Source organism: Zootoca vivipara, chromosome 7, assembly GCF_965207765.1.
Source record: "Zootoca vivipara chromosome 7, rZooViv2.hap1.1, whole genome shotgun sequence".
Lineage (NCBI taxonomy): Eukaryota > Metazoa > Chordata > Lepidosauria > Squamata > Lacertidae > Zootoca > Zootoca vivipara.
Genome location: NC_142590.1, coordinates 37,642,191 through 37,668,309, shown reverse-complemented (window position 1 = coordinate 37,668,309; position 26,119 = coordinate 37,642,191). Strand labels below are relative to the sequence as shown.

General features: G+C 41.6%; 1 protein-coding gene across 1 annotated transcript in view; it reads right to left on the bottom strand.

Moving 5' to 3' along the window:
- Nucleotides 1–8,779: 8,779 nt before the first annotated feature.
- The window catches only part of C8B (complement C8 beta chain), a 33,149-nt gene continuing 15,809 nt past the window's right edge, over nt 8,780–26,119 (bottom strand). Inside the window, exons 6-12 of the mRNA XM_035123144.3 lie at nt 25,637–25,834; nt 20,252–20,492; nt 15,707–15,835; nt 14,205–14,368; nt 12,443–12,596; nt 11,011–11,079; nt 8,780–9,798 (exon numbers count right to left, since the gene is read on the bottom strand). Of these exons, the coding sequence (XP_034979035.3) occupies nt 9,653–9,798; nt 11,011–11,079; nt 12,443–12,596; nt 14,205–14,368; nt 15,707–15,835; nt 20,252–20,492; nt 25,637–25,834 (1,101 nt within the window). The 3' untranslated portion in view covers nt 8,780–9,652. The remainder of the gene's footprint in view (nt 9,799–11,010; nt 11,080–12,442; nt 12,597–14,204; nt 14,369–15,706; nt 15,836–20,251; nt 20,493–25,636; nt 25,835–26,119) is intronic.

Sequence of the window (26,119 nt, the reverse complement as noted above, 5' to 3'; positions counted from 1 at the left end):
TTAAAAAGTGGATCAATTTGAATTGTTACAAAGTAAAGATAATAAAGCTCGGGACCCAGGTGGCTCTGTGGGTTAAACCACTGAGCCTAGGGCTTGCTGATCAGAAGGTCAGCGGTTCGAATCCCTGTGACGGGGTGAGCTCCCGTTGCTTGGTCCCAGCTCCTGCCAACCTAGCAGTTCAAAAGCACATCAAAATGCAAGTAGATAAATAGGAACCGCTACAGCGGGAAGGTAAATGGCATTTCCGTGTGCTGCTCTGGTTCGCCAGAAGTGGCTTTGTCATGCTGGCCGCATGACCTGGAAACTATACGCCAGCTCCCTCGGCCAATAATGCGAGACTGGAGCTAATGGTCAGGGGTCCCTTTACCTTTTTAAAGATAATAAAAGCATTTAAAAAAACAGTTGCCGCTTATGTCAGAACTACATAACATATAGTGCAGTGCATGCTTACAAGTGGGCAGAGGGAAAATGCTCCACAGGTACCCTCCATCCTATACATGCATCACAGAGAGCTATACAGAAAGGAAAGAATGGCTCATACACACATTGTTCTAATTCGTTCAATTGATACATTTGCTAATGGCAGTAACTGTTTATTTGCTCGAAGAATGCCACATTCCTGATTCACAGAGCATAGAATGGACTGGATATCAAAACAGGGGTGAGCAGTGGACAAGAAAACCTGAATAATGCTTTACTTCTGTTCCAAGCAGATACACTGCCAACTTCAAAGATTCTAAAATCCAGGCTGCTATAATTTTTAATGATAAAGTGATGATGAATAAGAGAATCACAGCCACATGCAGCCTGTCCACAGAGGACATCACTGCACAAATGAGGCTATTTTCCCTTTAAGACTGGCCATGAATCATCTATTAGAACACCAGCATTTTATCTCCAAGGGTTCCAGAGCTGGAGATGTTAACAGTCCATTTGATTTAGGTGCCCTTTTGGAAAGCAAGACATAAATCTCAGTACAGGAATATGCACAGGATTGAACTGATTCCAAAGACTGTAGTTGGGAGTCCAGGAGCAACATGCTTTGAATGAACGACTGCAAACAAAACAAAAAACAGGCACAAACAAATCAATGCACACAGTGAACACCAACCATACTGCATTTGATTGTGCTGTGCATTTTGCAAAGGGATTAAAGAACCATGATGGTGGACTGCTGGCTGTCAATAACAGAGGAGGAGAAAATCAAGCAACATAACGCTTAAAACCAGGTTTCCAGATAGCCCCTCTCCATTTGTTTCTCCACCCAAGAGTTGATTGTGTCTCTCAATCGGCTTAGCTGGAAGGACTAGAGGGCATGGACTGGTGAACACAACAGCTGCCATAGGCTAGAAGACCCATGAGAACAATCCTTATGATCAATGAGAGAGTGCAAAAACTGGGAAAAGAAACCTATATCCTCTGATTTTGATGTGCTAGATGCAGGTATGTGGCTGTCAGGAGGTGCTGGATTTGAACTGGGAGTCTTTGGAATTGTGAACAGTGCTCCAGGTGGTGAGCCATGGAACTACACATTACAGCTGCTGTGGGTAGTTCAGGGCCTAGACCAGGCATCCCCAAACTGCTGCCCTCCAGATGTTTTGGCCTACAACTCCCATGATCCCTAGCTAACAGGACCAGTGGTCGGGGAAGATGGGAATTGTAGTCCAAAACATCTGGAGGGCCGAAGTTTGGGGATGCCTGCCCTAGACTGACTCCAACTACATAAAAAGAGTGGTCCTGAATCAGACCATAGGCCTTTTCAACCTATGCTCACAGTGACCAACCGAATGCCTCTGTGAAGCTTGCAAAGTAGGAGAAGAAGAGTTTGACAGCACTGTCCCCCACTAAGGCTAGATATTGGCTCCTCCTGAAAAGGAAGGGATTTGAGGTCTTTCTGGCATGTTTCTGTATCCTGCGATTGTTATTTGGCCCTGACTTTTGACTTGAGTTGGGATAATTAAAGCAGGCACCCCCAAACTTCGGCCTTCCAGATGTTTTGGACTACAATTCCCATCTTCCCCGACCACTGGTCCTGTTAGCTAGGGATCATGGGAGTTGTAGACCAAAACCTCTGGAGGGCTGCAGTTTGGGGATGCCTGACTTAGAGGGACTAACTGAGCAAAAGGACAAAATGAGCACATTCTTCACACACAGCTGCATTCAGAATGGTTATCTCACACTGGAAGTGACTAGAGTGGTGGGACACAGATCCCATCCTGACACTGGGGCTGCTGCTGCTTATTTGGTCAGGGTTGGGGCAGTGGCAATTTTGGCATGTGGAGGTGCACCCATGGGAGTACCAGCACCTTCCATGCTTGATGAAGCAAAATGGAGAGGACAAAGAGAGAATGCTGAGATAGAGCCACTACTTAGCAAAATGCCCTTTTAATAACAGCCGTGGTCTTGAGATGCATGTTTTCCAACAGTACAGTATATCGATGAGCATTTAGAATTCATCGTAGCTTCACTAACTTGACTGCTTTACACCCTGGAGGATTAGACTAATGCTTCATGTGACCTTTCTAGATAGGAAAAAAAAGTCTTCTTTTTTAACGTATGTGGATTTTTTTTTAGCTCTTGTCAAAATGAAAGCAATTTTCTTTTGTTCAAAGGGCTACGCCATGCTGTTCTAAACACCAAGATTTGATTTTTCTGTAGAAAGAGAGAAACCAGCTGTATAACGCTTTCAAATTGATAATAATTCATGGTTTTGTACAGATGGTGCAGTATTTTGCCATTTTTATCAAGGGGGAAAGAATCTCTATTTTTCACAGAGATCTGAAACCAGTAATCCTTTAAGGTTCTGATCTCACACCAGGCTCCAAACAATGGTTCCCAGCTTTGCTTATACTTCCATTACATCTGAGACCCAGTGTAGCTACCTGCTGTAAGCTAATGTCCAGAATGCACTGCCCAACCAGAGAAGGGAGATGTCCACAAGCTACACATGCTGATACCTGGGAAATATAGTCCCGTCTCTTGTTTGGGCCTGGTGGCTTCATCACACTTCTGTGAGGTCCATAAAGAATGAAACGAGCGAAACCAAACGAAATTGTACCCAGCCTCTCTATGTTCTTCAAGCTTGTAGTCATAGAAACATTTTAGCCTTGGGGGGGGGGGAATGCAACCCCTTCTCATCACATCCTCCCCCTCCCCCCCAAAAAATCCTGGAAGACTTTATAATTTGCTCCAAACGACTGTGGTTTCATATTACTTCCACAACAGCCCATTAAGTAGGCTAGGCTGAGAGAGAATGATTTGCTTAGGACTGCTTGATAATTTGTGATTGAATCATTCCCACACTTCCAAGGCCAACATTTTGGGTACTATTGCACCAATCTGGCAAGGATCATGTTTAAAAATAAGCAGGCAAGCAGACTTCTTGTTGTTATCTGTCTTGAGAGACAATGGAATATGCCTCCAGGAATGAAGTAAACTCCTGGAGACTCACAACGCCTGCTGTGGCTGCAGAGATTGCTAACTGCTGCCTGCCATGTTGTTTACGCTGCAGCAAAGTGACCTCTCCAGGGTGCAAGCCTGGAGAGTGTGTTTGGAGGTCCTGGGCTGCCCAGATGACAAGAATCCCCTGTGTATGTACAGCATGTGTATACAGGACTCCCCTGTGTATATATCAACATCTGGAACTGTATTACCAAAGCCTAATCTTCTATAGCAGCAAACTATTTAGGACTTTAAGGTGCAGCTACGTGGATATCTTACCTCAGATCCCCAACAGGTAGTATGTAACCATCATGGCTGCCAACCAGCTTTCACACTTTCTGAACTTCTGGTGCAGTTCTCAGCACACAAAAAAAGCCAAAATGTATTCAAAAAGGTATATTCAAAGAAAATATATTTGGAGAAATGTGTATTTTGAAACAAAATAGCTGTGGAAATCTATATGTGTATATATATATATATATATATATATATATATATATATATATATATAAAATGCTAATTAACAAAGAAACAGGACAGTAAGAACATGTGCAAAAGTGACATAGACTGAAAACAGACTGATTCACCAGGCACCCACCCTTCCAGTATACAAACTGGATGATATTTAAAAGGATACTAGAAGTAAAATAGACTTAAAGGAAATAATTAGCAATAATTGAAAATGGAGGTGTATTATGCTGGCAACATGTTCTGTAAGACAACCCGAGATCACTCTGGGTGGAGTGTTTAATTCAGTTAGTAGAATTCAGCGCCTATTTCCTATCTCCTCCCTGAAGAGTTTAATATGTCTGAGCCCTGGCAAAAAGACAAGGAAATGTACAGGAAGGCTATACCCCGTGAGCCACCTAACAAATGGCAGCAAAATGCCCCTTTTGAGGCTCTCTTCAAATGTCAAAGAGAAATCTCTTCAAGCCCAAGGCATCCCCCCTGCCACACACACACATTTTATCCGAGGCTCACAAATCCTTAACAATGAAAAACAGGAGTTTTGTGCAATGAAGCTGAAGTGCGGAGAGAGAGAGAGGGAGGGAAAGAGAGAGAAAGGAGAACCTGCCTGCCAGGCCTGTAAAAGATTATGAGCAATTACACATTTACAGTGCTAGTCAAAGAAACTAATATAAGCTGTGCTGAAGGGCCCAGCATGTGAGCCATACCAGATGAGATAAGGCGCAGCCATTTTCTGGCCTAAATTAAAAGCTCATAATAGGAGATTTTCTATATATATATTTTAAAAAATACTACAGTTGCCATCCTCTTATAACGAAGGAATTTTTTCCTCATACCCATACTGACACATTCGAGGCAGCTGTTATCCTACATATTTTGCAAGGCGTATCTTCTGGGAAACCTTTTTTCTCTGTGTCCGACTCATGTGATGGTGACACTTGGGTTAAAAGGTATGGGACACAGATTTGGATGTGAACAAAGAGACTTATGAACAAAAAGAAGAAGCAGTGTATAGTAAATGACTGAGGGATGTGCACCTTAGGACCACAAACTTGGCATGAGTCAACAGTGTGATGCAGCAGCTAAAAAAGCCAATGCAATCCTGGGCTGCATCAATAGGAGTATAGCATCTAGATCAGGAATCCCCAAACTGCGGCCCTCCAGATGTTTTGGCCTACAACTCCCATGATCCCTAGCTAACAGGACCAATGGTCAGGGATGATGGGAATTGCAGTCCAAAACATCTGGAGGGCCGAAGTTTGGGGATGCCTGATCTAGATCAAGGGAAGTAATAGTACCACTGTATTCCGCTCTGGTCAGACCGCACCTGGAATACTGTGTCCAGTTCTGGGCACCACAGTTCAAGAAGGATACTGACAAGCTGGAACGTGTCCAGAGGAGGGCAACCAAAATGGTCAAAGGCCTGGAAACAATGCCTTATGAGGAACGGCTTAGGGAGCTGGGTATGTTTAGCCTGGAGAAGAGAAGGTTAAGGGGTGATATGATAGCCACATTCAAATATATAAAAGGATGTCATATAGAAGAGGGTGAAAGGTTGTTTTCTGCTGCTCCAGAGAAGCGGACACAGAGCAATGGATTCAAGCTACAAGAAAGAAGATTCCACCTAAACATCAGGAAGAACTTCCTGACAGTAAAAGCTGTTCGACAGTGGAACTTGCTGCCAAGGAGTGTGGTGGAGTCTCCTTCTTTGGAGGTCTTTAAACAGCCATCTGTCAGGAATGCTTTGATGATGTTTCTTGCTTGGCAGGGGGTTGGACTGGATGGCCCTTGTGGTCTCTTCCAACTCTATGATTCAAGCTTCAGAGTCAAGATAGCTAGATAAGAGAACTGCTGAAAATGGTAGAGGCAGAGAAAGAAGGTGTTTTCTGTCTGCATGACAGTGTTCTCCCTCTACCTGACTTTCCAGTGTTCTGAAATCAGCCCTCCCCAATCTCAAGATGTTGCTCCCACACTACAACGCTCATCATCCCTGACAACTGGCCAAGCTGGCTGCATCTCAGGTTCATATTTAGGGTGTTGCAGGCAGTTCCCATGCACAGGGTACCAAGCTGAGGGGGTGCAAAATCAAGAAGATCTATATTTGAGAAGATCCATTGGGGGATGCCAAATTTTGGCCTCGCTTCAGATGCCATATTTACCAAAGATTACCAAATTCTGCTCCTGCTGAGTCTCATAGGAATTGCAGTCTAACAGCACATGAAGAGCATCAGGTTCTGGAAAGCTGCTAAATAGGTTAGTATTTACTTTTTACCACAGGCAAAACAAAACAAAAATGAGAAGAATCTTCACTGGAAAAATTGGGTGCTGATCTTCAGAGGTTCGCCTTACACATGAGAAAACATAAAGGTAAAGGTAAAGGGATCCCTGACCATTAGGTCCAGTCGTGACCGACTCTGGGGTTGCGACGCTCATCTCACGTTATTGGCCGAAGGAGCTGGCGTACAGCTTCCAGGTCATGTGGCCAGCATGATAAAGCCGCTTCTGGCGAATCAGAGCAGTGCACGGAAACGCCGTTTACCTTCCCGCCAGAGCGGTACCTATTTATCTACTTGTACTTTTATGTGCTTTCAAACTGCTAGGTTGGCAGGAGATGGGACCAAGCAATGGGAGCTCACCCCGTTGTGGGGATTCGAACCGCTGACCTTCTGATAGGCAAGTTTAACCCACAGCGCCACCCACGTCCCATGAGAAAACATACTTGGGCATAATAATGTCTTCAGAGATTACTTTCTTAACAGACATTCTTAGAAGAAGTACTACATACCCACATATTCATATGCTAAGCATAATTTAAATTTCCACAAGGCAGGCCAGAGGTTGTGGGGTTGTGAGTGAATGGAAGAGGAAGCAGTACTGCTCAACACTACACATAGCTGAAGGAATTCCTTCAGGAGTAAGTGAGGTTAGTCACTTCCCAATGCATAGGTAGCTGCTGGTAACCACAAAGAAGAGGAGAGCTGAGGCAGGGAGAAGGTCAGGATGGTGCAAGTGCAGCAGCAGAGCCAATCCAACACTCCTGCCATTGCATTTGCACTGTGCTGACTTCCCCACTGCCTCACTCCTCCTAGCTGCTGGCAATGAGCTCCACATTGGGAAGCCAGGTAAGCAATGCCACCCTGCCAACCTCTACTGAGAGGAAATTGTGTGTTTGTGCAAGTATCTCATGTAATGCCTGACCATGCTGGCTGGGTGCTATGGAAACTGGAATCCAGCAGCATCTGGAGGGACACGTTTCCCCACCCTTATGCATGTGCAAAGAGGCATTTCCAGCACTGGATTCAAGTGTGTGATGTATATATTGATATATATTGATATGAGTTATCTATAGCCCCCTTGAAAAACCCTTGTCTGGTTTAATCCCCATCAAGTACTATTGCTGTCGTCATCCATATACTGCATGGTAGCCTGGATTGCTTGTTGTAATACTGAAAGCCTTTGCTCAGAGAATGTGCACTCTAATCCAGAACAAATATGCACTGGTGACTCATTGTCAGAGTAACTGCAAAGGAGAGAAAATGAACATTTGGAGTTTCACCCTTTTTAGAAGTACTTGCACTATACATTTATAAGTGCTTGCTGCCCTGGGCTCCTTTGGGAGGAATGGCTGGATATCAAATAAATAAATAAATAGTAAAATTAAATCTGTAAAATCTGTTTCCTGATTAATTGAGGCTCTGTTTAAAGAATTAATTGGCTGAATATCATGGTCTTAGGGAAAAAGCCCAAGAAAATATTTTGATTATTCCCAATCCTTTCATTTTCATAATGAGATGAACACCTCACTGATTATTATTTTTTGCAAAGTCTCTGAGCCCCCCCCCAGCTCCCCAATGCTGCCTCGCTGTCATGATTCCTGATTTATTTTAGCTCAGTGAGCCATTCCGCATTATGATGTGGTGTGTGTTTGAAACAGCAGATGCAATTGATGCAGAGTGAGCTTCCAGCCTCTTGCCAGCTTTGCTTCATATTTATGCTCAGGAACGATGGTGAAATTTACATAAAAGAATTTACTCTTGTCCAGAAAACAGCTCAGTCAACTTCCATTCTTTACTCACTCGAAAAATGACAAGCAGTTCTGAAACCAGGCCAAGGTGGTGCGGGAGCTCGTGTAAAAACACTCCAAATCATAATTCAGCACTGGAAATTCCAGGTACATCATTTTGCTGCTTCTTTTTCTGTACACCACTCACATGAAAAGGGTCTAGTGTGACACCTTGCTTCAGCTATGACCATGGCTGGCACTTAATCAGATTTCTTTGGCTTTGGGTGCACCTCAGAATTTGCTCTTTTAGTTGTCAGATTTGGACTTCACTTTTTCACCCAATGGGGTTTCCAACAGCAATAAAATGCAAAGTACAAAGCAATCAATGGGCATAAAACCCAGCATATTTACTGTGGCCATAATGAGCCGGTTTATGAGGCCAAAGGCCTGCCAGCAGAAGGTCACTGGAGACAGGGGAGCTCAATGGGCTTCCCAGAGCCTGGAAACAGCTATGGAAAAGCAGGAGCAGCTCTCCAGTGGCAGAGCCATAGCAATAGCCTTCCAGCAACAGCAACTCTCCTGCTTACAAGGCAGGGTGAAGTGGTGGTGTGGCATGGGCAGAGTGGATGGATCGGTGGAGACAAGCTAGTGCTCCCACAGTGGGCCATGCAGTCGTGGACTTCCCCTCTTAGTGAGTGGTACTGATACCTGCAAGATCACCTGTACCAACACTGCTTCTGCCCAACAATTAAAAGCACATAGCAGGTGGCCTAGTCTGTTTTGCATCACTCCTAACGCAACATGCTGACTCTCAGCGTACAGCATAATGGTTAATCTTTATTTGTGTGGATCAAGTGATTTTGCCCATAAGCTTTATGAATTTTAATTTATTTCATTTCATTTTTACATTCAGTTCCAGGTTGCTTGCGAAGGTCTTTCTTATACAGGGTAATCTACAGGGGAAAATCATCCAATGAATAAGCATATCATTATAACACAGTTTTGAAATTATTGGGTGTCACAGGGGTATTTGAGAGCACTTCACAATTCACTTTTCTTTCCTTTAAGGCAATATCTAATTGGTTAAACAATTTACGTTCAATGCAATAAATGGGAAACTGAGTCTACCGCCACCACATTGGATTCAAGTTTCACATTTGACGAGGCTGCTGTGATTGAGATTTAAAGCTTTCATTTATCTCAGCAGGATGAAGCACCCTCCAGTGACTATTAGAAAAAAGTGTATTTTTAGGCATTCATGGGAAATAGTCGATTGAAGTTCAGCCAAATAAAGAAAAAGGTGTGAATTTCTTGATGTCAGAGTAACAGATGATGACTTTTTGTATATATGCAAAATGAAAAAAACACAGTGGCAGATATTAAAAATATATATTTGCTGCATGTTCTGAACATGTATCTATTAATTATATTTTCCATGAGATTTATATTCTGGTTCAAAAGGTCATATGTATTCATTCAGAAGTGTACAGAAAAGTCCTGCACAAGGGGACCATCAACACTGCTCATGCAATGTGATTCCCTCTATCCATTGAACTGAATGGGAAAACATAAATCAATACTTTTATCATGTCTCCATGCCTGAAGGGAATTTCTATATTAGACCACAGCAACTTAAAGTGTCTACCTAAATAACAATAATAGCAATGTAAAAAAACTGGAATTAATACTAGTGGAAAATATAAAACACTTTTAGGGCCCTTCTACTGCTCTTCTAAGTAACTAAGCAGTTTCAGTGTTTGGCCCAATGCATGGCTTGCCACCATTTTGCACTGCTGGGTTGTTACATTCCCGTCTTCTTGTCCGTTGTCCTCCAGAACCTGCAGACCAGCTAGACCAACAGCTCCAGTTCCCATCTATAGCAACATCTGGAATAATGAAAGATTAAAATCAGGGTTACCGTAAAAGTATTACAGGTTTGGTGGTGGCCCGGTGTCAATCTTCCTCTCTTCTGCTAGTTCTCCTTATTTAGGTTCTGTACCAGCAAACATCTTGAATACGGTGATAGTGACCATGCATCAAAGTGATACATGCTGCGAGCAAGACGGGTTTGAAATTGATAACTACACCTGAATCTAAAAGACATTTCTTTATCACGCACCATGCTACTGATTCATGTAAAAATCTGGAACATTATTCAGGGTGTAGTAGCTTGAGAACTTACTTCATGAAGGTGCCTCCTCTAGATCAATTCACAGCATGAACATGGAGGCTAAGAAATAACCTCATGATAACTTACCCCACCCAACACCTTAAAATGGCCACTTAAATATTTATAGTCAGGCAAGAGGTACAGGTGGTTTACATGTGAGGTACAGAAGTTTGCATTAGCAGGGGGAGCTCTGAAAGTGCAGATCTGCCAGTCTGCAGCAGATTCATTTCTTCAAAGGTGTCTCTCCTCGGGAAGGAGGCTGCCCAGCCCTGAGCACTGGGGTGCCAAAGAGTTCTCGAAGGCACCAGTCAAGCTGTCTGTCAACTGACTCAATCCACACTTCCAAAGATCTCTTTTCAGGTAGGAGCCTGATGACCATTGCAGAGGGAGGCCTTTAGCAGCACAGACTGGCAGTCAGCTGGCTAGATCTATACCTTGAAATCTATACCCCACCTTTCTATGTTGGGGAGTTTTACCCTGAGCTGGCAGGGAGAAAGCAAGAGGGCTAGACTAGTAACAAACAAACACAACCAGATGGTTGTAGACTACAGATCCCACTATCTCTGACCACTGGCCATCCTAACTGGGGCAGATGGGAGTTGTAGTCCAAAACATCTGGAAGGCACCTGGGATAGTGTGTGCCAATGTTTTCAGAAGAGCATTAGAACTGAGAGATGCACCCCCTCTCCACCCACAAAATATGCATGTTATAGATTTATATTTTTCTTTGGCAAACCTTCTTGGATGAGTAAGAAAAGGATAGGTAGCATCCAAATTGCTTTGGACGGCTTAAATATAAAGCCGTATGTAAATATTTCTTAATAAAGACAAACAACTACATCATTCTGTAGTCATTTTCTCCCAATAGTTTGTTCTTTTTATTCCTTTTCCATATATATATATATATATAATACTTTTAGTCTCTTACCTGTCCTTAGTGTGTTTTCACAGGCAAGACCCCGATGTCCCAAGGGGCATATGCACTCACAGTGAGTCCCTGAAAAGCACAGTAGGTAGAGTCAACAGTACTTCTGAACCCATTTTATATATACACACAAAACCTAAAGAAGCAGGTAAAAAAAATTGTAGTGCCGAAAGGGTAGGAAGCAATCGGCACAGTGTCGGCTCTTTCCCAATCCTTTCTAAAAAAGGTGGGAGTAACAACGCAGGAAAAGCTGACCTTGTACTTCTGCAAGAGGGTTGTAAATGGGCGTGCGCCTCGCCCTTATCTCAGTAGTGTTGAAACTATGCTTATCATGAACACTAGTCTTCAACTAGTGCATGCACACGAAAGCTCATACCAAAATAAAAACTTAGTTGGTCTTTAAGGTGCTACTGAAGGAATTTTTTTATTTTACTTCGATCCAGACCAACACGGCTACCTACCTGTAACTAGTCTTCAACTGGTTGTTCAGGAGCCACTACTAGACTGAAGCCTGATCTGACAGTAAAGAAAAGAAAGAAAGAAAGGGGTCCCTAGTTGCATGCTTCAGTTAAAGGTGGGTCTGGGTCCCAAAAGGTTGAAAACTGCTGATCTCGCAGAACTTGTGATGCACCAAGCCAAATGCAACCCACCACCAATGTACAAGGGTCTTGGTAAGCCTCGTGTTTTGCCAACAGGTGATGTGCAAGACCCCTGAGACCCTGGAGAGCAACTGCTAATCAGAGCTGGCCCTACTGAGCTAGCTCAACAAACGGTGTGTCTTGATATCAGACAGTTCACTCTCTCCCCGTCTTTGCACTGAGACTTTTTGGGTAGCTGCTCACAGCGCCGATCATTCTTGATGTACCGATACCATAACAAAGTATGAAGACAGCTTCATATGTCCGAGTGACTCATTTTATTACAATTCAAAAATTACTTCCCCCTGTGCAGTGAAGCCAGTATCATCTTCAAAGCAAGAGCAGCCCAAAACGTGAGCGGGGTGGGGGAAGCACTCATTGCAGAATCTCCGGTGATGATAATGATAACAGTCTTTAGCAGTTGCAGATGGCATTTCATCTTCCAAGAGCTGGGAGAAACACTAATTAATGGCCAGAGAGCTAGTCAGCTTGCTAAGCTTAGCAAAGCTATTTCCGAAAGAGATTTCAAGCAGATTGCAACTTTGTGTTTTATGCATAATTGAGTTGGAAAAGCCTTCCTAAATGTAAATGATTAAGATTACATTCCACTTGCCAAAGCGGCACAGTCCGCTATCTCGCTGCACTGCCCACGAAACAATAGTGACATTTAAATGAATATCTCATCTTATTATATCCCCTTCGTAATATTTAATGGGAAAACGAACACAGCCAGGGCAAAAGCACACTCTCTCCTAATCAGCGATGTCGGGCATGAAAGGGGAGAGGCCAGATCTTACCTTTCAAGAAAGCGTTTCCATTGCCCTGGCACTGAGTGCAATGACAGCTACTCGTTTCCTGTTGGAACTCTTCCAGGGCACGCCTCAAGTTTTGTTTCAGAGTATTTGCATTTGCAAAGGTGGTGGCAGTTGCTAATTCATACAGCGGCTCCACCTACATTGAGAGGGGAGTGGTAATATACTGTAAATAAAAAAATGTTTTTAGAGTGCATTGCAGTCATCCAGTCTTGAAGTCACCAATGCCTGAACTACTGTGGTCATGCTTTCCTTGTTCAGGAACAGCCATAGTTGTTGCACCTGTCACAGCCGATTAAAGGCACTTCTGGCCACTGAAGTTACATAGTTCAAGTTATGGATTATAACTTCCATTCACCCTGACCATTGGCCATGCTGGCTGTGGGCCTCAGACCCAACACCAGTGTTTGCTCAGGTCTGGCACTGACCCCAGGCCTCAGAAAAGCCCCTCGTTGGTCTGACCCAGCTGTGCCACCCATCACTACTCTTCTCTCAAATCAAGTGGTGAGTGGGCATCTGTGGTACCTTTGAAAGAGAGTCAAGCTCAGCATCCCTCTATGGTCACTGTCTTCAGAGTTAATACTTGAACACTGCATCCATTATATCCACCCCTCGCAATCAGATTTTAATAGTTATTGTTAAATTATAGTTGGGGGACCTTTACGGGTCAAGGTCCATGCTCCTTTGGGGGACCAACTTGCTCATGGGTAAGGTACAAACCAGCCAGTGGGCAGAGCCCTAGTTCCTCTCTCTTTATCTGTTACTAGCTTTCACTCTCTTTCTGAACTCTCCTTTCCCCCCAGCAAGGTCCTCAGAGGTCTGAATTGTTAGCCTACAAGGGTCTTTTGAAATGAGGCTCAGGGCTAAATGCAACTCAAGGACTACAGCTTGCCCACCCTTAGGTTTTATCCAAAGATGTGCCAATGGAAGGAGACCAGTAGAAGGTGATTTTCTTATCCCTTCCTCCTCCAAAGTAAACACTCCAGAATAGGGATGGAACGGAAATTCAACTCAGTTTTCATTTAAAGCTGAATCGATGAAATTTTCACTTTCCAAAACAAAAGTGTAGCCATCCTTCAGCATTCACATATCCAATTTTTGCAATGCAGTTCTCTAAATAATAAACAATGTTTGTATAAATGCATATATATGGGGTAAGCATGCATAAAAATGAAGATATTGGGGGGAAATAACATACAAAAATATATTTGGGAAATTGCTTGCAAGAATGTTAAAGCTGCATATAAAGTTGTGTTAAGAGAAATTTGCATGAGAACACTAATGAATTTTCATGAGGATAATTGCACATTGCTGCAAAATGTAGAGAACTGAATTTATGATCAGGGAAATGAGGAAGAGGGAACTGAAATTGACGGATCCTCCAATCTCTACTCCTGAATTGGGTAGAAAATGCTTTTTTTAAAAAAAATGGATGGAGACACCTTCCATGAGAGCACCCAACCCTTAGGAGAGGCATGGGAACTCCTTGGGGAATTCAGGGCACAGAAAAGTAATCTCCTACTGACCGCTTCCAATCACTTCTCTGGATAGAAACCAATGTGAAATTTAATTGATCATGTCTTTTCTCTTTCAATCATGCAATCAAATTTATTTTTCCATCTTGATTACATCACAGTTTCAAATCCAACGTGAAAATTTGAAATTCACATACTTAAATTTGTAAAAGCCTTGTATCCCCAAACACATTTCAGTGTGTCAATATAGCGTTGTGATTGCTTTATATCACCTTCATCCGGATGATTTCAGGGTTGTACTGAACAGCATCTCCCCACTCTTGCATCAGTTCTGCAGTGGGCAGGTCTTTGTAAGCAAGTGTTGCTATATGTTCGCTTGCACCTCCACGAACAAGGGCGACAAAGTCCTCCACAAATTTCCTTTCTGCTGTGTTATCTGTAGAGGCACAATTAAACACATCAATTCAGATTACATGTGTATCCGTGCATGAATATTTATCATCTGACAACTGTAACATCAAGCAATGATTTGGACAAGTGGAAAGAACTCCTGCATACAATGCTGCAGACAGAATGCCATCCTTCCTTCTAATAGTGAACCCAGGATGTTTCAGAAGGATAGGAAAGGGAAAGGAATGCTCTTTCCCTTTCAAGCTTTCCAGAATCTATAAAGAAACTCCCTGGCAATAAAATCCCCCGATGATAAAGCTTCAAAATGCTCAAGTTTGAACCTTTCAAACCTCTAGTGCAGGGGTCTGGAACCTTTGGCGCTCTAGATGTTGCTGAACTACAACTCCCAGAATCCCTGGCAATCAGGCATGCTTTCTGCGGGTGGTGGGAAGTATAGTTTAGCAACGTCTAGAGGGCCAAAGGTTATCCACACCTGATCAAGTGTTAGTAGTATAGCACAGCAGGTGAAGTAACTTTTTTTTAAGTGCCCATCAAGACTTCTCCACTCTTGAAACTTCCCCAACTCCAACCTGAATAGCACAAGATTCCTGCACCAGGCTGTCCAGAAATGTAAGGAGGAACACGCCACTTAGCAGCTTGGGACACTGCAATGTCCATTTGTATCACCTTAAATTTAATACTGTTAAACCGAGGAAATATAAGCAATGAGCTGCATGTGAGTAAGGAATTATTCACTGTTTTATGCAATCATTTTTAATTGTTTTTTAAATTGTATCTTTGTGATCCTCTAGATTAGGTCTCTGGTGTCCTGAAAAGATTTTGTCTTCAAGAGATTTTGGATCACAACACTAGTCTGCCCCAGGCCGGCATGGCTATTCAAGTTGTTGTCTAAAACACTTGAAGGGCAACAGGTTGGGAAGTTCGCTTTAAGCCCTGTTTATAATTACTATTTCATAAAACTATCAAAGATCAGTCATGCCTTACTTTAAATTGATTTATTTAGTGTGTCTTTGGTAAACTGCTGATGGCCCATTTTCTGCCTTCCTTTTATCTTTCTTCGTTTGTGTTATTATTTTAGTATGTTTTGAAGGATATATACAAGGGGCCGCTATTTTCTCCGTTTCCTATGTTTGTAACAATCACTGAAACATTATAGCAGCCCATTGTTTTTCAATGGACTGGTACATTTCAAAATAAAATACGCTTTTTACAAAACTATCTCCTGTAAAACTCACGTTTTATCAACAATTACGGTCACCTTTTAACCAAATTGTTTCCTTTTTGAAACAAGTATTTTGTTCATGAATGAAATTTCTAAATTAGTGTGTGGGTTGTTCACATTCCTTGACCATGGTTCACTTACCTCCAATTTCTTTTAAAATGGCATCACAACCTGCAATTGATATTCCAGCCGATAGATAAACGCCATAAATATTTGCACCAACTTTGACTCCATGATTTGTACAAGACTGGACATCGCTTAAAGAGTAGCCTTAAGGGGGGGGGGAGAGAGAGAGAGCGAGAGAGCGAGAGAGCGCAATATTTATTAAAAGAAACCTATTTGGATCCGAAGTTTGTGTGAGTGTATGACACTTCTACTCTCAGGAAGAATGCACCCAACCCCAGCTGCTCCGAGTGTCTCCTGACCCTCTGGATTAGTGTTTCTCAACCTTGGGCCCCCAGCTATTTTTGTACTACAACTCCCATCATCCCCGGCCACTGGTCCTGCTAGCTAAGGATGAAGGGAGTTGTAGTCCCAAGACAGCTGGAGACCCAAGGTTGAGAAACACTGCTCTGGATCCACGTTGCTGGGAATTGCAACAGAGACAGAAAATGGGAACAAAAGAAGCTGCCTTATATTGCATGAGACCTTTGTTCTATCTACCTCTGCACTGTCTGCAATGACTGGCTGTGACTCTCCAGCATTTCAGGGAGGTAACAATCCCTACCTGGAGATGCTGGGGATTGAACCTGAAACCAGGCTTCCTCAACCTCAGCCCTCCAGATGTTTTTGGCCTACAACTCCCATGATCCCTAGCTAGCAGGACCAGTGGTCAGGGATGATGGGAATTGTAGTCTCAAAACATCTGGAGGGCCGAGGTTGAGGAGGCCTGCCTGAGACCCTCTGTATGCAAGCAGGTGTTTTCCACCACTAAGCCAAGGCCCTTCCTAATTGGTGTTGGGTAAGCAGAAAACAGCTAGAGAACACCCCAGAAGGCCATATAAAAGCAGGTGCCTACCTATCTACTTGGGAGGAGGGGGAGTTTAACCCATTGCCCTACCATGGTCTTGATGAAATCAACCTTCTGTGCCTGCTATTACCAGTGGGAGGAAAGCTGTCATTAGCAGCAATGGGAGCTTTCTCCCCCTTGCAAATAGTGTGGATGGGGCTTGTGCATGAGGTGAACAATGACAAGTTAAAGCTCCAACTATTTGTTAAACAAACAAACAAAGAACAGCTACACAATGCCAAAGTATGTGATAAATATCCCATCTACCTTGGCCCTTAGAGAAAGACTTGGGCTACTATCTATATACTATATCAATATCAATATCAATATCAATATCATCAATATCAATATCTATATCAATCAATCAATCATCTAAACATACACACAATGAAGGATAAATTCTTCTTTAACAATAGTAGTGTAATATAATATAATATAATATAATATAATATAATATAATATAATATAATATAATATAATATAATCTATTCTATTCTATTCTATTCTATTCTATTCTATTCTCTCCCTCCACAGCTGTGTTTCCAAAGAAAATAGCACCCTTCACAAAGCAATCATGCTTAGATGAGGGATGGGGGAAGCTCTCATAGGCTCCAATGGGAGCTTCCTCTGGAAGTCTGATTTCTATACAGGGGTGTGCAAAGCTGAGGTGGAGAGGCCACATACCAGATGTGTCATGGCTAGAGATGTAAAATTTCCGGAAATTTTGAAGCTCGGGGGGGGGGGAATTTCGGAAAAAATGAAAAAAAAATGGTACATTAGCACTTCTTTTTTCTTTTCTAGATTGAAAGTCATTCTGTTACTTTAGAAACATAAAATATAACTACCGTATGAACAATTTCAATGGGCATAAAATTATCACAACTAGCATATTAAAAATATAGTGTATCCAAACAGGAACTGAAATATAACTTGTCATTCATCACTGTTTGCTATGTTTTGCCCATGAGACCTTATGTATTTCCTCACACTGATGTGTGTGGTCTGTTAACCACTTTAGCTACTACTATATGCTTCAATACGAACATGAGTTTGACCAAACTGCGGGAGGCAGTGCGAGACAGGAGTGCCTGGCGTGCTATGGTCCATGGGGTCACGAAGAGTCGGACACGACTAAACGACTAAACAACAACATATGCTTCAATTAGTTTATTTCACTTTTTAAAGACTTTTAAATTTTCATTTCTTTTTTCCTTTCTTAACCCTATTCTGATTGCAACGACAGCACATATACTTTCAGGCCCTTTTGGTTGATTTATATTTTCTTCCCATGCTTTGAGGCCTAGTGAAGAGGAACAGAACCAATGCATACCACATGCATGCAAAAACAAAACTGAAACCTTTTTCTTTTCTGGTGACAACAGCACCTCCTAAAGGAAGAAAGGAAGAAATGTATCTTGTTCTTGCATTGGAGAGTTCAGTTTGTAAGCTAGGACTTGCTTGTCCTCACAGAAATTAGAATAATCTGATACTGTACATATTTTTTAGAAATGATTTATAAAATATCTGAACCCCTTATCTTAAAATATTTTATTCATCCATAGCTGCCAAGTTTTCCCTTTTCTCACGAGGAAGCCTATTCAGCATAAGGGAATTTCCCTTAAAAAAAGGGATAACTTGGCAGCTATGTATTCATCATGTTAAAATAAAACATTCCATAATCTATTTTTTATTTTTTCATTTTTTTGGACAAAAACAAAAAAGGCTTCAGGGGAAAAGCGCGAAAAAACCGCCGCCCCGAATTTTTCAGTCCCCCCCCCCCAGGCCTTCACATCTCTAGTCATGGCTCAGATATGGCCTAAGGGCTAGTAGTTCCCCATCCCTGTCCTATCCTCTTGCTATCCAATAAATGAGAAAACAGATTGGCTGAGATTGGAAGCACTGAATGAGGTTTTATCTTCATGACCAGGAATTTTACAGCTTCCCATCCCATCTCCTGAGCTCCCACATCCCCTGAAAACTCCCTGGGAAATGCTGCGGGACTTCCAGAGCATCAGCCACCACAGAAATGCTGGTTGCCCAGAAGTGCTTTGTTTGGCGTGCATGCACTTCTCTGGATCGGAGTCCTAGCATGTCATAGAGAGGAATCCAGTAAGACCTTCTACAGACAGTTTGTCAAGCTCCCGTTGCCAATGGGTAAACAAGAGACTGAAGCTATTGATTAACAGCCCAAAGCTCTCTTTGTTCTACACAACAAACACTAGCCCTTGTGAAAGCACCATCCATCAAGCAGTAAGAGCAATGTCAGATAGGAGAGCCGTCCCAGTAAATTATTTACCGCTCCTCAGAGTCCTACGATCTGTATGCTTACAGAAATGGAGAGGAGTGGCACAACTAGAAACCTTAGAGAACCTACAAGATTGAGAGGGGATTAGCTTCAGATTTTATCAATGGATTTAGCCACTTTATTGTTCTTGGGAAGTGTTTCCGAGTCATTTTCAAGTGGTTGAAAAAAAAAAATACTTTTAACAGTGCAACCTTATACACCCCTGTGCACACAAAGCATGTCCCACAAAGTTAAATGCGGCTTCCTCCCTGGTACTTGATTATAGCTTAAATGGCCATCATTTCTGTGATGCTTATAGGCCATAGTCATCATACAGAAGCAACAGAGGAAACATGAAACATTGCAGATATTTCTGCATGATACCAACCTATGTGACAATAATTATCCCATACTAAATTTCCACTTATCACTTATTACTTCCTTGTTATAAATGCTGGGATTTATTTTTTTATTTTTTTTAAAATCCACACCGTCAAGTAGTTTGCATTGATCTAAAATAATAAAAGCAGCAAAATCAACAATCACACACTAAAATGTAAACAAAAAAACAAAACAAAAAACAGAGTCAGTATTAAAACCTGGAGCTAAAACAACAGAACAGAATTAGAAGCTTTTTAGACTTTCCAGAAAGGCCAATTGTATGCATCTGTCACACCTCCTTTGGGAAAGGATACCATTGAAGAGAGCTGGAGTCACCACCAACTTCTTATGAACGACAATTTTGCCTTTCTTTGTGGCCGGTCCTGTAACCTCATCTCAGCTCTTGGGGGTGAGGGAAATGAATACTGTATACAAGAAGGCATCGTGTCAGATAAATACCTTCCTTGTTCCTTAAGGGATTAAATATCAACACGACTTGTTACATTGCCTTCATTTATCTTGCTTCATACTCAGGAATGAAATGCTAGACTAAAAAATTAAATAATATATATGCAAGTTTCCAAGGCCCCCAATGTAAATGTACTGAGCTACAAGCCAAATGGTTAGGCCTTGAAAGTTCTGTGTCAAAATGATAACCGGGCCCCTTGGGTTCGGGAGTCAAAGATAGTGGGATTAGCAGCATCACACATAATAATAGTATATGCTCAGATCAGACAGATGCTTTTAGAATCTGAGCAAATACTAACAAAGTCACCAGCAGTAAGATACAGACATGTAATCACAAATATTTGTTGCATTGTCATTGAAAAAGCCTGACAGTCAGCACCCAGCTAAATCAAACAAACAAATCTCTTTGCAGGAAAATGAATTAATCAGGTACCTATTGCTTTACTTAATTGTGTGATGTCAAATACCTGTGCTGGGTTCAGAACATTGTTCCACGTCAGCATAAAACAATCTGGTTTGTCTACAGCCATCTCTGCCCACATACCTGCGCTTCGAAGCTGCTCATTATTCAAGATCAAAGTATATTCATAAATTCCACCAAGGGTAGCTTCAGTAATGTAATGTGTTCCGTAGTCTCTGTAGAGTTCTCGATATTCCCCATAGCTGTACTCTAAAGGCAAGCGAAGAAGTCTCTGGAAGAACTCATGGTGAAGCATTAAATTCCGACTCTTCGCTTTATATTGGGCAACTTCCAATTCGGAACGGGCATGGATAAATTTTCTTGACTAAATTGAAGCAAATGCATTCAAATGAGAGATAGGATCTTTGTAAAGCCTTCCACCATTGCATTACAGGCCCCCATATATATTTATTTATTTATACATCCATAGATATATTTACAACAATCTATGTTGCTGCTTGCATTAAATACATTTTGGAAATACAATAATATATGAAAAAATATCACACTGAACCTCAGTATGAAATAAATGTACAAGTGATGATGATGAGGAAGATTTGACTGATTTATTACCTTCTACATTTCTTCAAGGTCACTTATAAACCATTACAAATAGATTTTAAAACGGTACAAAAGCAACTGAAAATAGGTTTTAAAATGATACAAAATGAATACCTAAGGTTGGAAAAGTTGGTTGGAACAACAGCATCTTTAGCTGTTTCTAGAAAGCACAGGTATTCTCATAAAAGATGGGGGGGGGCGTGCACACATTCATTGCACCCATTCATCAGGTCTCATGGAGAATCTGCACATAATACTTCCATGAAAAGAGAACTGTACACATTTCCTAGTCGGTATACATACTCCCCAATAGGCTGGGGAATGTGCATAGATTGACTGAATTTTGTACATTCTCCAGCTGTTATTTTGACTGCATTTTGTACATTCCCCAAGCAATATGCACATTCCCCAGTCACTTTGCATAGTCTCCAAGAAGCATGACTTTTACCCCCTTGCATGTTCAGAAATGCCTGACATGTGCTCGCCAGGCTGCCTTTGGCCTACTGCCTAATCATACATGGCCCCCTGTGTTGGGAAACTAGCAGGAGTGGATCTAGGGCAGTGCATATAGGGGGGGCATCTAAAAGCCCAGCAAGTGGGGCAATGGGCTTTGGGAAGGAGGTAGGAGGCTCCTAGAGTTCTTCCTTTTCCTTCCAAAAGCCTAGTTAGTGCTTTCCCAGCTTTGGGGAGGATGTGGGAGGGCTCTGGGACTGTCTTTGGGAAGGCAGTGGAGTGTGCCAAATTTTGGCTTCGCACAGGGTTCCATAGTACTCAAGCCTGTCCTGTGCTGCCCCACCAACCCTACTGAATAATCGTTCTGCATTGGGTGAAGCCAGAAATAACACTGAGTTGTATGGTAGTCTATGGACTTTGTGACAAAGATATCCAGACTCATGTCTAAGCCAAAAGTATGAGAAAATAATATAGTAGAGTAACCTTCAAGAAAGTTGTGCCAGCTAGATGTATATTTTACATCGGGGGGGAGGGGGATGTATGTACAGCCAACTAACTGTATTCACATGATTCATTCATCAAAATAAATCTTCAAGTTTAATTAGTGAATTAGAAATACACTAATGATTCCGGAACTGAATCAAATTTCCTAATGCACTTAATAATAATAATTAATAATAATAATAATAGTCATTGCTATTTTTTCTAGAAAAAGAGGTGCTGGAACTCACCATGAACACCTCCCTCATTCTCTTAGAATGGCAATGGCACCCACCTGAGAGGTGCCGAAACTGAGTTCTGGCTGAAAAAGAGCCCTTATAATTGTGTCGCCTACATATTCAAAGCTTATAACCATTTTTTAATTTTTTTAAAAAAAATATTTAATTTTTCATATCATTGATAATAAGGTTTCTTCTTCCCATAATTCTACGAGCTGAAGAATTTGAGGATTTTGTAGTGCTGAAAGCGAGTCCCATTGTTAAAGTATTAAGTAGTTTTTTTCGAAATAAATTCTACCTGGATGGGTATCACCCTCACACAATGAAACTGTGAGTATTTTATGCAACCCACACTGCTTTCCTGAACAAGGCATTTCAGTGGATGCATCGACTTCCAAGGTGAATCGGCTTGCTTCAGTCTATAATTAAACTATGTAAGGCCTGCAAGCAGCTTTCATTATATATTACTGTCATGACTGCCCCGCAGTGGAATAGCTTGGTTTCTTTGCTTCTGTTGCCATATTCTGAACTGACAGCACCTGTCTTGTTTCACCAGTCTAACATTAGCATGGCCTTTTATGCGCATGCTGACATCCCTCTGGAAATTCCAAGGACAGGAAGGCAGCCATCTCAGAAACTACCCTCGGAAAAAGAGATTCTTAAGCAGAAGTGAGTGGTGGGGCACCAGGGCTTTGAACCCAGCCTTCCTGTCAAATTCCTATCATACCTGCAGGGTACCCTCACGCATCCCCTGTAGCCTTATCCAACAAACAAAAATGCACACTTTTACATGGCCAGATCTTTTGCATACATCCCTCCTCAGACATTCATTCCAATTCCTTCACAGTATATATGCTTGCTGCCCATATATACCGCTGCACAACTTTCCTTCCATGGATCCTCTCTGAAATTATGGATCCGTGTAGTGTTCTGTTATTGTTTGTATGGCATTTTTATTTATTTATTTTTAAAGTATGTACAGTGGTACCCCGGGTTACAGATTCTTCAGGTTACACACACTTCAGGTTACAGACTCCACTAACCCAGAAATAGTACCTCAGGTTAAGAACTTTACCTCAGGATGAGAACAGAAATTGCACAGCGGCGGCAGCCAGAGGCCCCATTAGGTAGAGTGGTACCTCAGGTTAAGAACAGTTTCAGGTTAAGAATGGACCTCCGGAACGGTCGTTCCCCCCCCCCTATCGAGACAAGAGAGCAGGCACCAGACCCGCAGCTGCTACGCTGGAACGGACTGGAAAACCCGCTAAAAAATTTAAGTTGGACCCCTTCCCGGTGGTGCAGAGCCAAGGGAAGGAGAGTGGTTTTTGTTTTGGATCTCTGCAAAACTTTTTGAAGTCTTGGAACAAGCCCTTCTAAACCGGGGGGGGGGGCGAGACCCTGGAAACAAAGACCAGCCGCCATTGTGATTTCACCGGTAAGGAATTTTGTATTAAAAAGAACTCTTAATTTGTTAAATTGGCCACGGAATTAATAGAACTTCGTGAGGAGAGTGAATTAAATAGAGGACAGTAAAGTTGGATTTTACAATTAATTTTATAAGCAAATAAAGGATAAGAATTTGATAAAAGGATCGAAGCAAATCTGGGAAAGAACTGTGCACCATTTTCAGAAAAATAGAAAGCGCCCGCCATTGTAATATGAGAATACAATAGACTTGGATAGACAAAACAATGAGTCTCCAGCTCGATAAAGATAGAATGCAACTTTTGCTACATCTAGTGTACGAACTAAGAATGTATGAATGTATGAATACACGAAACTGACACAAAATCTCAAAGAGGAGATACAATTGCTTTCCCCAAAGGACACCATAGACTTACAGGAAGAGAACAAAGAAGAGTCGATAATGGAGGAACCCGAGCAACCTGTGAGAGAGGTTGCAAAGGACATGGATTTTACTCAGACGGCATTAGCCCAAGAGACCCAGAATGCTGGACTCTCAGTGAGAGAGGGAGCCCAGAATCCGGGCTTGGACAACCAGAAAAAGCTTGCAAACTTGATCAAGTGGAGGCTTTGGGGGGGTAAAGAGATGACAGTGGGGAAAGAGAACTGGAGTAAGAGATTGGATCGACATAAGGAGGAACGGAGAGAGGGAGGGGGCATGGAGTGGGTAAGAGATGGAGTGGGGTGAAAATAAAATGATGAATTTTCAATAGGGGATGGATCAAATGGTTTGAAACTGGATTGTTATAAGGAAATGGTCGATGTTTGCTGGGAATTGCCTATCAAGGGAAGAAGGGGGAGGTTATTAAAACAATTGAGACTTTTTTTTCTTTTTTCTCTTTTGAAGTAATTAATGGGGAATATTTTTTAGCGAACATATAGGCTATGGGGTTTAGTTTAGATATCTGATTATGTATTTTTGAGGGAATTTTGATACAATGTGAATACCAATAAGTATGCAACAATTTAGATAATGGATATAAGAATAATTTGAAAATAAGGAAACTGTCAAAGTGGGGTTTAAAATGGACTCGGTAAGGAAGGAACGGGGAGGTCGCAAATATGTGAAGTAATAATAGATGTGATTATAAAAGAAATTTCCCCCCCTTATTTTTCTATTTTTTTTTTTTCTTCATTTTTTCTTTTTTTTCTTTTTTTCTTTTTTGGTTGGGTATTTCTTGGCATTGTATTTAGGATATTGTATGTTATGATGATATGGAAAATGTTTTAAGTTGAAAATTCTTAATAAAAATTATTTTTTTTAAAAAAAAGAATGGACCTCCGGAACGAATTAAGTTCTTAACCCGAGGTACCACTGCATAGACCACTTTTCAGGGAGATCTCACAAAGTGGTTGACATAAGGTTATGACAATGATAGGCATCACTTTAAAAAGGGAAAGGAAAAAAGATTACCAACTTGTTTAGAAAAAAAACACCTGTTATTGTATCTCCTTCGTTCCTCCTCGGGGTATGAGGTTATGTGATAGTTTGCATATAGGTTTATGATAAATCAATAAAAAACATATTTATTCTTTTTTTTAAAGGATCATCTGTTTGGGAGGGGAAAGCAGATAAGAGTGTTTGGATTCAGGGCCCCCTAGCTGGTCCACACTGACACCAGAGACAACATGGAAATCCTACATATGAAGCCAGGACTGCAGAAGATGTGACCCAGCAAGTCACTGTAGCTGCAGCCACATCATACATTTAAAGCACTACGAACCTACTTTAAAGAGCTATGGCTTCCCCCCAAGAATTCTGGGAGCTGTAGTTTGGTAGGCGTGCTGAGAGTTGATTGGAGACCCCTATTTTATCCTCCTAGATCTATAATTTTCACACTTGCCACTGAAGAGGGATGGATTGTTAAACTACTCTGAGAACTGTAGCTCTGTGGGGGAAACAAGGGTCTCCTAACAACTCTAAGCACCCTTAACAATCTATAGCTTCCAATATTCTTTAAGGGAAGCCATGACTGTTTGAAGTGCAAAGATTGTGCTTTAAATGTATGGTGTGGACTGAGTAATGTGTCGGAATGATCCCAACCTGAACCATTGTTTTGGAGCTAATTCAGAAAGGGCGATGTGACAATAGAAAGAAATCTCTGAATATAGTGATTTTCAGCTCTAAATGGGGTGTGAAAACATTTGAGCAAAACTAAAAACACGCTTACTTTTCCTAACTTTAAAACACAGTGCACAGTGTTTCTAAAACTGTCCATGCAACACATTTTCTTACTACAATGAACCTAGAGTTAAGGAGAAGCATGTTTACCGTTGAAGAAAATCGTTTTGTCCTCTGAATGTACTTCTGGTACCTTTTGTCATCCTCACTGTAACTAAATTCAAACATGCCTGGTATTTTTATGCCAATGCTGAAGCTTTGTTGTTTCGCTTTTGCCTTGGAGACATTCTCTTCAAAACTTGAATAAGATTCATATTCAGTCAACGCAAATTCATATTTGCCTTTGGTCTAAACAAAAAACAAGAATAAGGAACTTTTTGTATCCTGATTCCATGCCTAAAGTTTTGTAGTTTTCATTCTATATATTTATTGGAAACCAATATTCTGTATGTGACAGCAAATAAATGACATCATACTTAAATAAATACATAGTTGTCCACATGCAGACATATTTTACACATAAGGCATATGGCTTGTTGGTAGAAAGTTAAGTGCCTCAACAATATATCACAGAAATATGTATTGCTGATTCATTAAAAGAGAGACAGAATCCTTAGCTGCTTTGCTGAAAAT